Source organism: Mastigoproctus giganteus, chromosome 2 (assembly GCF_048544385.1).
Source record: "Mastigoproctus giganteus isolate SK-2022 chromosome 2, ASM4854438v1, whole genome shotgun sequence".
NCBI classification, from domain to species: Eukaryota; Metazoa; Arthropoda; class Arachnida; order Uropygi; family Thelyphonidae; genus Mastigoproctus; species Mastigoproctus giganteus.
This window is the reverse complement of record NC_143576.1, coordinates 210,792,590-210,805,273: the sequence shown is the minus strand read 5'-3', so window position 1 is coordinate 210,805,273 and position 12,684 is coordinate 210,792,590. Positions and strand designations below refer to the sequence as shown.

Genomic DNA, 12,684 nt, shown 5'->3' with positions numbered 1-12,684 from the left:
GCATTTAAGGAATTGGTAGTGAATATTCGAGAAGTTGAAGCTGATTCAGCAGTGCAAGGTTTTTCAAAATGGAAAGTGGAATGCAATGTGCTATCATCAGCAAAACTATGGATAGGATTTCCAGTCAATGAAAGAAGGTCATTAATATACAAGAGGAAAAGAGTGGGTGGGGGGGGGGAACTGAACCTTGGGGGAACACCAGTATTAGTGAAGAAGTTAGAAGACAGAGAGCAATCTACCATTACCCTCAGAGAGTGATCAGAGAGAAAACTGGATAACCAATTACAAAAAACAGTTGGCAAACCATAAGATGGAAGCTTGTTTAGAAGACCTTTATGCCAAACAAGATGGCAAATCCAGTTGTCTGATTTTGCAGTTAGCTCCTTCAGGTTAGTGCACCATGTCTGTTATTTAGAAAAGTTATATTCTTGCACAGAATAAGAGTTGAGAGAGTTCTTAATTCTGATCTACTTGTGTTTCCCTTAAATCAATATGAACTAAGACTTTTCAATTTGGCACAGTCAAGTTTTCAGTTTTCTTCATTGTATCATATGCCTGATTTATTTTATTGATATACTGAATATTTTATGATTTTCAGCAAAATAATAAATATGATTAGAATTGAATATGTATTTCTAGTAATCCATTTTCAAACTCATTTTGAAAAATTATGTACTTTAAGTATTTTGCTCAAAATTAAAACATATGCTCTCTTTAAAGGGAAGATAATGGTATACGAAATTCGAGAAGTGGACATAGACGAAGTGGGTCGAAGAAATCAATTAAAAGGTTTGTAAAGTTATGATTAATATCTTTTAATAAGATATCATCTCTATTAGATTCATAGAAATTATTGTAATGTTAATAATAATAATAATATTAATACTATTTCTTCAAATAATAAATCTTATAAAAATACAGCTCTTCTAATAATACATTACTTAGACAGTTACTAATTAATCTTCTAGTATTATTCTGTGTGTACTTCTCTAATACATTAGAACTTCTGTAACAGTACTTAAACGTATTAGCATTTTTTCATGATCCAGAAAGTGGTCACTAAAAATGCTAGTGTGCTTAATTGTGACTTTTGTTAGTGAATATCCAAAAATCGGGTAACTTTTCAAATTATTCTATCTATTTTTGCTAATTTTACCTCTTAATTCCTTTGATATGTACATATGTTTAACAGTAGTTTCTAAAATAAATATTTTTAATGTTATTTGCTTTTTAATAAATGCAGATATCTTTTGGCCTATACTTTTAATTCACACTTAAGCTACTCACTTGTGCAAAACATCTGGTGCTACTACTTTAGCATAAATGTATATTATATAATGTTGTTATGTATAATTTAGTTAATTTATTTTAATATAAATTCATTATTAATTCATTTATTATATGAGAAGATATATCTTATTATTAAGCACTTCCTAATTCATTTCACAAATATACGTGGTCTCAATTCTAATCTCAACGATGTCCATTTCCACTTGCAGTCTGCCAAACTCCATGTACTTTTTCTGACAGAATCTGTTATCGGTTGATTCAACTACTGCTCATCTCAGATGCCCAAATTATTCGCTGTATGATTCCTTTCGCCTTAAAGATGGCACTTGTGCATATGTCCATTCTGATATTCCCTGTCAGAGACTTGGCAATTTGGAATCTCCTCTCTTTGATCTTCTCTGGCTTAAAATCTCTCTACCTCATTGTGTCAAATTCATCTGTTACCTCTACCGTTCTCCCAACTCCACTAATCACTTGGAGCTCTTTGACTTCCTCTCTTTGCAACTTGACTTTCTCCAGTTCAACTTTCATAACAGTGAGGTAATTTTCCTTGGTGATTTTAATGTTCACAACTCCAGCTGGCTTCCGTTTTCTAATGACCTAGTTATAATGAATAATTACTAATGACCTAGCACAGATTGTTCATTTACCTACAAGAATACCGGACAATCCTAATCATACAGCCAATATGCTTGATCTTTTTCTCACAAACAACCCTTCTAAGTACACGGTTGAAGTGAGAGATCCTTTAGGCACTTCAGATCACAACTTGGTGATTGTCTCTTCTCCAATGGAACCTTTATCTCATGGCCATTCCCAACCTTGTGTTGTTTGGCATTATGAGAATGCAAAATGGGATGACCTGTGAGACTTCTTTTCCATTACTGTTTCAAAACTTCTAATGTCAACGTTTGCTCAGATCGTGTCAGTGAAATTATTCTTGCAGGAATGAAATCCTTTATCCCACACTCCACTTTAAAATCTCGTCCTTTATCTAAACCTTGGTTTCCCAATAAATGTGCTAAGACTGTTCAAGAGAAGAATGTTGCATATCGTAATTGGCTTGTTTCTGATTCTTCAGTTTCGTCTTCTGCCTACACCAAAGCTCACAACAATAGTAAAGCAGTTATTAATCAGTCCAAACTAGAGTTTTAACAGGCTAAGAGTAGAAAACTTGCTTCATGCTCTAATGGTAGCCGAGCATTCTGGTCTCTATTGGCCGCCTTTGCTGCCTTTTTTCACTTTCTTATTCCAAAGGTGTTTTCCTTCTGCTTGGAAATTTGCTCATATCCAGCCATTTCCTAAAAAGGGTGACAAATCCCTCCCATCCAATTATCATCTCATTGCAATTACTTCTACTCTTTCTAAAGTAATGGAGAAATCAATTAACCGCCAACTCTTAAACTAACCAGAAACCTTCCGTCTGATCAACGATCGCCAGTATGGATTCTGTCAGTGTCGATCCACTGGTGATATTCTGGCTTATGTTACCCATTTATGGACTAATTCAATGGAAATGTTCGGTGAAACACAAGTAGTTGCTCTTGACATCTCAAAGACTTTTGATCGTGTTTGGCATAAAGGTCTTCTAAACAAGCTTCCATCTTATGGTTTCCCAACTGTTTTTAGTAATTGGTTATCCAGTTTTCTCTCTGATCGCTCACTGAGGGTGGTAGATGGATCTCTGTCTTCTAACTTTTCCACTAATGCCGGTGTCCCCCAAGGTTCAGTTCTTTCCCCCACTCTTTTCCTCTTTATATTAATGACCTTCTTCCATTGACTGGAAATCCTATCCATAGTTTTGCTGATGATAGCACATTGCATTCCACTTTCCATTTTGAGAAACCTTGTCCTGCTCAATCAGCTTCAACTTCTGGAAAATCTGCTACCAATTCCTTAAATGCCAATCTTCAGGTAATTTAGGTTAATTAATGATTCATCTCTGACAGAGGAGTTAGGGCAGTTAGGTTAATTAATGATTCATCTCTGACAGAGTCTTTCCACTCGCTTTCTCATAGACATACTGTTTCTGCTGCATGCCTCTTCTACAGATACTTCCATGTGCACTGTTCTTCTGAATTGGCTTCTATAATTCCTGCTCTCTCTTTCAAAACAGTCTGAACACGTGCTGCCACCAGCCAACATCCATTTACTGTCCAACTTCAAACCCACAGAACCAACTTTTCATCTTCCTCATTTATTCATTCAACTGCCGTTCTCTGGAACAACTTTCCTTCATATGTATTTCCTGAAAATTACAATCTACAGAAGTTCAAGTCCACTGTCAACAAATATCTCCTTTCATCTTCTCAACCTCCAACCCAAGCACGGTGCTAAGTACTATAGGTTCTAATACCTCTCATGTTTGGGGTTCACATAAAAAAAAAAAAAAAAAATCTTATTATTTTGATTGAATTGGGTTGCTTGCTTGTTATTTGGTTTTTAGGAGCATTAGCAACTAAGGCCATATTGCTCCAGGGATACGCCAAGGTTTTCATTAAAACCTTGGGGTTTAAGGTTGAGAAGATGAAAGAAGATATTTGTTAACATTAGGCATGAAGTTCTTTAGGTTGTAATTTCCAGGAAATACATATGAAGGAAGGCTGGTCCAAAAAATGGAAGTTGAATGAAAAAATGAGGAAGAAGAAAAGTTCAAATCTTAATAAGAATTGTTGCAGTGAGAAAACACTCTATGAATTGCTCAGAGAATCGCTTTATCACTGTAATGCTTGGCCCCGAAGACCAGTGTTATAGCATATTGGAACATGTTCAGTGATTCACCTAGGCATAGTATATATAGGCGCCTCCGTAGCCAGGTGGGAAGGAGCAGCAGTGCGTAGCACACGCTTCTTGATTAGACCAGGGTTCGAGCCCGTCACCACCAAATAAGGAGGATGTGGAAAGGTCAGGGAATGACCACCGGATATCCCCGGAGCAATATGGCCTTAGTTGCTAATACTCCTAAAAACCAAATAACAAACAAACAAACCAACATAGTATATATGCATAACCTTTTTATTTGCAGTCAGGCTGAATTTCGAAAGTGTTTTATCTATAATGTTTTTCTGCTTTGAATAGGTTTTTTTGTGTTTCATAGCATTTTAAAATGGGTGATTTTAATTTTCTTTTTTAAATTTTTTCTTATTTAAAACAAATTTTGCTTCAAATTTGAAAAATTTCAACAGAAATCTACAAAATGTTAAAAACAGCTTTCAGAGAAGATGCTGTGTCATTTTAAGACTTCAGTGGTTTACAAAGTTTAAAGGGACCACTTGTCAATAAAATATGATCCTTGCTCTGACCACCCTTCAACTTCAGAAACCAATGAATTAATTGCTTATTTGTGAAAAGTGATATTTCTTATGAGACATACAATCAATTTTAACACAAGTTTGGAAATGCAATGTGTTCTAGCCAAGCTTGTGCCTTGCATCCTCAACTATGATCACAGAGAGAGAGTGTGACCTTCATGATGGTGGGACTCTTAGTAATCTTGGGTATAATGCCCATGTGCAATTCCTGAAATACAGCACCTAGCATACTGGGGGTGACCATACAGGTGCGAACCAATGTAAGCAGGGGTTGAGGAGTGGCCCCCACACCACACAGAGGAATGCCCCTTTTTGTTACCTGGCAATACCAGGTGGTAGATGTCTCTTATCAACCAGTGCAATACCACCACTTTGCTTATTGGAGGCTTGAAGTGGTGGAACTCATGTTTAGTCTCCAGAGCAAAGCTCCAGCAAACTCCCTCCATCTCTTTCATCATGCAACATGATTAATGTCCTTTGAGGTGGAGATGGACATCATGGCAAGATCCAGTCTTCCTTACATTTCAAGGGTACAGCTCTAAAAAGGTGTTTGCAAGCCAGCTGCTAGATAGGCTACTGGACCAAACCTATTGGTAACTCTCTAGGTGGCTTCCGGATCAGCTAGTGTATAATCTCGCTGCCAGATAGTGACTGGAGGGATTCCAAGTAGTGTTTATGTGGGGGACATTGTCGAGGCCATGTTATGTCAAGGAGCTGGGTATATTCTTGCCATGTACAATGGTGGACAAAAAAACTGCATCATCTTAAAAAAGTAACATTTGTAGTGAAACATATAAGATATTGTTTTATTACAGTAATTTTGTTTGTCGTAAAGCAAAGGTATTGCATCAGACAGTAATTGCAAGGTATATGGCATCAGCTGTTTCTATAAATTACGATGTTGGAAGGGTATACACACTCATTAGTAACCTGTTTTGCGAAGGTGTAAGAATGGCTCCATATGTTCAGCTGACACCAAGAAAAAATGTGTAGCTTTTGCTCTGTCCCAGGAAGGGCTTTCTACATGTGCTATCGCTGATAAAATAGGCTGCTACCAGTCAACAGTATCCTGGGTGCTGAAATTAAAGCAACTGTATTGGGCAACTGTATATTTCCATTAATTATGCATTTTACCCTTTGGGAAGATATTTATGGCAATTAGCTATATAAGATGGAGTCTTTTTATTGGATTTCATTCATAAAGATATATATCCCATCTAACAAATGCATTTCAAACATTTCTGCAAACCACAATGCAGCGAAAAACATTATTTGCAAAATTCACAAGTGATGCAGTTATTTTGTCTGCCACAGTATATGGCATATCCGAAAATTTCATTACTTCATACATACTGTATGAAGTAATGAAATTTTTGTCTCTATTATGTCCCGGCGCTGATAGACACTCCCTCTTGTATCTCTCATACGTGGATCATCACATGACATTGTCTGAATACCATCCAGCATAATACCCTTAGGATAGCTGTGAGAGCCTTCAGAATATCTCCAGTTCACAGCCGTATATTAAGGCAAATGAATCCTCACTGCACCTCAGAAGAAAATTCTTACTGTGTAACTATGTGATAAAGTGTTTAGTGATAATGTATAAATTATCTCTCTTAATAGGTCTAAGAGAGATGATACTTCAAACTGAGTGCTGGAGTTCAGGCCAAAGGTCTGGAGTTTTTTGAATAAACAAATTGTTTTTTGTGTACCCTGTATGCATGAAAGATGTTTTATGTGAAAACATCCTTGGCTTGGATGAGGTTAAAGTGGTTAGTATGAAAAGAATCCAATCCAAACATGTTTTATATTTTAAATATTTTAAAGCATTTTTTTTTCGACAGTTTCATGAATTTGAGGTTGCAATACATGTTCAATAGGTAATTTGCTTACAGTGAGTTTGTGATAGCTAAAATATTTTTTTTTTTTTTTTATGAAAACCCCAAACATGAAAGGTATCAAAACCTATAGTACTTGGTACCGTGCATGGGTTGAAGGAGAAGTATTGGGGGGGGGGGGGACTTTGCTCTAGAGACTAAACATGGGTTTCACCACTTCAAGCCTCCAATAAGCAAAGTGGTGGTATTTCACCGGTTGATGAAAGCCATCTACCACCTATATGATATATACACTTGAGACTGTAAAGAGTGTAAATGTCTTAGAAACACAGCATCAATTATAGTTCCATGATTAGTAGTCAATAGAGATCTAGAAGTATTTGACATTAGTCCAAATTTATTTCCTAAGAAATCAGTCAAAGGTTTGGGTTGAGTATCCGCAAAATTAACATTGAAATCTCCACTAAGTATCATTGGTATTCGGTCGCATTTCTTGTGAGAAAATTGTTGTAGCAATGCAGCTCCTTCAATTGTGTAAAGAAGTAAAATGAAATAGATGAATTCAGTGATGTGTTTGATCTTTTGATTAGAGTTGAGCGTGTCAGTGCTTATTTTTCTTGTAATTTCAACGATGTCAAATTCAGGATATTCATTCATAATTTCAATAATTTTATGTTGTAGATTGCTAATGCCGTGATTGGTCTTATTTATGTAAAGTCATAAGCAGCACAAGAATATACTTCTGTGATGAACTGAATGTCCATGTTAGACTTTAAAATGCTAAACACAAAAGGTGTTATACTATTTTTGATGAGGTTCTCTTTTCAGAAACACTTTTGGCCAAGTAATACCAGCTCGAAATAAATTGATATAATATGGTTCCGAATGAATGCAATTTTCTTTAAAGAAGTGATCAATGCTAGTATATTCATTGTCCTCTAGATTCTTCCACAAAATTTCTTGTATTCAGCATTATATTTGACTTGTCAAGTGTCTGCTTTTGGCATGGTAATTATTTTCATTGTAGATCATGATGGCATAAATGAAGCTTCAAGATGACAAACCTGTTTGTCGGTAGCTTGGATCTTTTTGTAACAAGTAAAAGTATGTTTATGAGTTTGGAGTTTCATATTACCAGAGGCTTTTGCAGTAGAAAAGGAGACAAGCTGATTTAACATAGATATCGTTACATTCATACCATTTCCCATAGGTTCAGGTTTTCCCATAGGTTTAGGAGCATTATTAAGCCACAAAAGAATGTGAGCATGTGGACTACCATGATGTTGAAATTCAATCCGATTAAAATAGTTCAAGACATAACATTGTCGAAATGGACTGAAATGCTTAGACCGAAGTAAAGTTAAAATACAACCCACAAGTTTATGAAAATGAATCACACACATTACTACATCTTCATTAACTAACGTTGCCTTTTCCATAAAATGAAGAGCTTCTGCTTGCTCGTCAGGTATATCCAAACCGTTGTATTTTAATTTGTTTAAAACTTTTAGCAATTTAGGCCAACTGATTTCGTTTGCACTCAAGGTTAAGAAGAACATAGGTTTACCCTATCGTCTGATCATCGCAAACAGATCTCTTTTACGTTGTGTCCAGAAATAAATTGAATTAGGAATCTATTTCAAAAATGCCAAATTGTTTACAATGTAGTTATTGATGTATTCTCGAGATTGGATTTGTTCTTTGGTGAGCTTAGTGTCTTTTCTGATGTATTTAAAAGCAACTGTTAATGAATTGCAAGTTCTTAGTCTCATTATTTCATGGCCATATAAAGAAGATGATAAGGCGTCACTCCATGCTGATCTGAGCGACAAAGTTCACTCGATGCCATCTTAAATGGTGTAACTTTTAAATTTTCTCTAAACTCTTGATACTGACCAAGGTACGTGCTAGGAAAGGACAATTCTTTGGCATATTCATCAAAAAGCAAACTTTGTCGAACATTTTGTTCACCAGGAGCTATTTGTAAATATTTGTCATTGCTCCACAAAAGAGTTTGTTGTTGAGCAACTAAACTTTCTTCAGTAGGTATGAGGTATGGCTTCACTCAGTTCATCACATGTAGGACCATCATCGTGTTCCATGTTTTCATCGGAGAATGCTTTGTCAAACCAATAAAAATCTAATGTTCTATCTCCCTTAACTGGGGCCAGTGGTGATGTACTCCCCTTAGTTTATAGTTTGTATTTGAGTTGAGTTGAGTTGAGTTGAGTTGAGTTTATTTATTTATTTTTATTTATAAAGTTTTAAAATGGTAATTTTAGTAAAACACTAAGTCAAGATCCACTTATAAACTTCAGTTTGGGGTGGGTGGATCTGGTAGATGATATTTTGAATGTATGTGTAACTATGCTGCAAAAATTAAAAGTATTCCGGCTCACCCCACTTGCAAATACCTGTTTGACCTTCAATATGCTATACTGTAATAAATCTAATAAAAACTGCCCTGCAGTTTATGGATCTTTGATTGCAAGAGTTAATGCTCAGTTGGGACATTAACTTCTAGCATATCCTCGAAGACATTGCTACTCCTGAACTTCCATGGACTCAATTCTCACCTAATTGTGACGATTTCTTTTTGAGATGGGGAAAAGCTCCTTACCAAATAACAGCTTTCAGCAGCTACATGAAGCTCACACCTTGGAAAACTACATATTTATACTGATGCTCTAAAACAGATGCAGCTGTAGATGCTGCAGTAATTTCTTCCATGAATGCAGCATCTATACCACAGAATTGTACACAATAAAACTAGCTCTAGATAACATAAACAATCCCCTTTTCAAGCAAGCTCTGATATATACAGATTTCTTAAGTGGGGTCACTGCCATTCAGTCCACTTTTTTCTCCCTCTCATCCTATTATGAAACAGATCTGATCTAGATTATGTCACTATCAAACATCCAACCAGATGGTCACCTTCTGCTGGATCCCTAGTCACGTTGGCATCTCAGGTCAGTAGTGTATCCAGATATCATCGTAAGGGGGGGCACGGAACCAAGCTTTTAGGTTTTTTTTTTTTAGAACGCCTCCTGATTCTTTTTCTTTAATTTAAATTTTTTTGGTTAAGGGGGATATATTTCCCCTCTTCCCACCCCTGCAGATGCCCCTGTCTCAGGTAATGAATGTGTAGATCATGCTGCTAAACATCCTGGCAGTGGATCATTCTGTCATCCGAAAGTGCCCTACACTGAGTACACATTTATTATTAAGACAGCATGTAAAAAACACTGATCTCAACAGTGGCAAACTCAAATTAATAATAAACTCCTGCAGATAAAAAAAAAGAACCACAGCAGTGGGTATCTAGTTTCAGGAGAAGCAAACAAGAAGAAGTGATTCTAGCAAGACTGCACCATTCCCATCCAACTCATATATTTGCTTATGGAAGAGAGCCCTCCTCAAATGTTCTTTCTGCCAATCCTGGATAACAATTAAGCATCTCATTATTGAATGTCCTCAAGTATCTGGAAATCCAGCTTCACCTCTTTATCCAACTTGCAAGAACCCTTAACTTTGTCACACGTTCTTGGCAGTAATGCAAATTTTGAAGAACTGTTCAACTACTTGAGATTCATAAATATATATAATAGTTTCTGATAATCAAAAAGTGGGAGATTTTTTCATAACTAAATCATGAACAGGCACAATATGGCACAGGAGGCCATTGTGCCAAAAAAACCCCAATTACAACAATAGCTACAACACTGCAATTTCAAGGTGCAAAGCCAGTCCCCGAACTTTTTAGTCATACCTTGCTTATTCACTGCATTTATCTGATGTGTGTACATAATATACGCAAATGGTTACATAATACATGTAAATATATGGCAATTAAATTCCATATCCAGGCTCCTTATATTTTTAGATATGGTTATAATTAGTAATAGTTTGGTTTGCCCATAGATGTCCATAGAGGCCTCAATAGCTGAGTGGTCAGGAGCGGGAGTGCAGTAGCATATACTCTTTGAGTAGGCTGAGGTTCGAGCCCCTGACTGCTAAATATGGTCGATCTGCCAATCTGCACTGGACCAGCGTGGTAGATTATGGTCCATTTCCCTCAACATGAATTGTTGAGGAAGCTTCCATCCTGCAGTGGACTGGCAATGGCTGCTGCTTACCTTTCTTACCTTTTAGTAGGCAGTCTAGCAGATGTGCAGCACTGTTGAAGGTAGCATGCTAAGAAGCATTATTATCCAGCTTGGTTTTAAACAGAGCTGATAGAGAGGAAATTAGTTAGGAAAGTGTCGAATTATGGAAATTATATGTGATTCCATATCTTATGTTACTTGATGTAAGTGAAATTTTTACTGAAATATTAGTTAAATTCTCTGAGTAGTGCAAAGGTTTCTAGAACAGCTCAGAAAATTTTGGCTGGCTGTATAAGTTTGCTTCCTTCCATCATTTATCATTTTGTCATTACTAACACTAAATCAAATATTTATGAATAACTAACAACTCTGACTGCTATATCTGTTATGGAATTTGCAGGACCTAGGAATATATTGTTACATTAGTATGCTATATTAGTATATAGCACACATAAAAATTATTGCCAAATTTAAAGTGTGATTGTCTACATAAGGTGTGTACAATTTGATAAATATTAATCAAGGTTTGGTACCGTTATAGAGAGGTTAGAGAGGTCTGGGTTTGAATTCTGTTGGAGACTGAAGGAATTGTTAAAGGCCTCTTTATTTTAGGCCACAGGTTGAGGGAGTAGGATTTGTCTGACCATGAGTTACTCTGAGTATTTCACTACTACAAGGCAAATCAGCTCATGAACACACACACACACACACACACACACACACACACACACACACACACACACACACACACACACACACACGGAAATAAAAGATTTGAACAATGTGGCATAAGAATGCTTTGTAAAACTAATAACAATGAAAAGAACTGATTGAAATGCAACAAATGCATATTTTTTTGCATAGTTTTGCAACCTTGATGGAAATCATAGTTGCAAAAGAAATAATAATAAATGCTAAAAGAGCACTTTGTATAACCTTTGTATGGCACTTTGTATAACCTTTGTATAGCACTTTGTATAATCTTTGTATAGCACTTTGTATATCTCTTCTCTAGGTTATGTCCAGCTATTTATTTTAATTTCTGTGCTGTTTAGAACCCTAACTTTTTTTACCCTTTTTTTAAATTATTTTTCCCCTCTAGTAATGAATGTGCTGATGGACAGCATTGTCCCGGTTCAGAACATGATAGTTCCAATTCAAAAAGACAGAAGAAATCCAAGTAAGTGCCATTTGATATTTAATATTTTCTGAGAACATTTTATGTATCTTATTAGCCAGGTTGTTTTATGTTGGCACTAAAGTAGCTCAGGCCAAAATGCAGCAGTGTATATGACTGTAAATTGTCTGTATTAAATCTTCTTTCAGGATAAAAAATTAGTTTCTGGTAGAACTTGCTATCAACAGAAATAATACTGGATGGAAAAAAACAAAACAAGAAAAGGTTAACTCTGCCATTGAAGCGATTTAAATTTAAATGGGAGTAATGGCTACATCATTTGCTTCCCATTTGAAAAGGTTCAAGTTTAAATCCTGATGAGAGGAAAGATGTCTTGAAGCCTTTTTAAGTGGGAGCTGAGTTAATATTCAAGTGCCGGTTTTCTTCAGTATTTTCCCATGGATTATTTCCATATAGCAGACAGACAAACTGATCTTAGACACATTTTACAGGTGTAGTACACTGATACCTCATAGCCTGACTTTCCTTAACTACTTAAAAAAAACTTGGCAAAGGTTGTTACCTATTAAGGCACAGTTGCCCATCTTGTGTGAAGAGATAGAGATTGTTAATATGCTGTTAACAGATCCATTTCATTATGTTAACATGCTGTTAACAGATCCATTTCATTATACTAAAAAAAAATCATAACTCATCACTCTCATGCCATTTGAGGCTGTTTCAGTTCCATGAGATACTTTGTGTTGAGAAATAGTAGTGTAGAAGAAATTAGCTAATATTAATATTTTATTGTTCATTTATTCCTAAATATTTATAGCTTGTATAATTAATAATATATGCCAATAAAAAAAAAAAAAAAATGTTTTTTCTTACCTTTGGACTAAAAGTTGCAGCTTTTAAAAGGAAATGATCCACTGATCCCAAAATACAAAAATTATGTCTCTATCAATTTGAAAGATATACTGAAATTTTAGTAACTTAATGACTGACCAATT

At 35.7% G+C, this 12,684-nt stretch overlaps 1 protein-coding gene across 1 annotated transcript in view; it reads left to right on the top strand.

The window, feature by feature from the left end:
* LOC150090032 (uncharacterized) overlaps positions 1-12,684 on the top strand; it is a 329,054-nt gene that overhangs the window by 198,121 nt on the left and 118,249 nt on the right. Inside the window, exons 12-13 of the mRNA XM_090368942.1 lie at positions 721-789; positions 11,654-11,731. Of these exons, the coding sequence (XP_090225068.1) occupies positions 721-789; positions 11,654-11,731 (147 nt within the window). The remainder of the gene's footprint in view (positions 1-720; positions 790-11,653; positions 11,732-12,684) is intronic.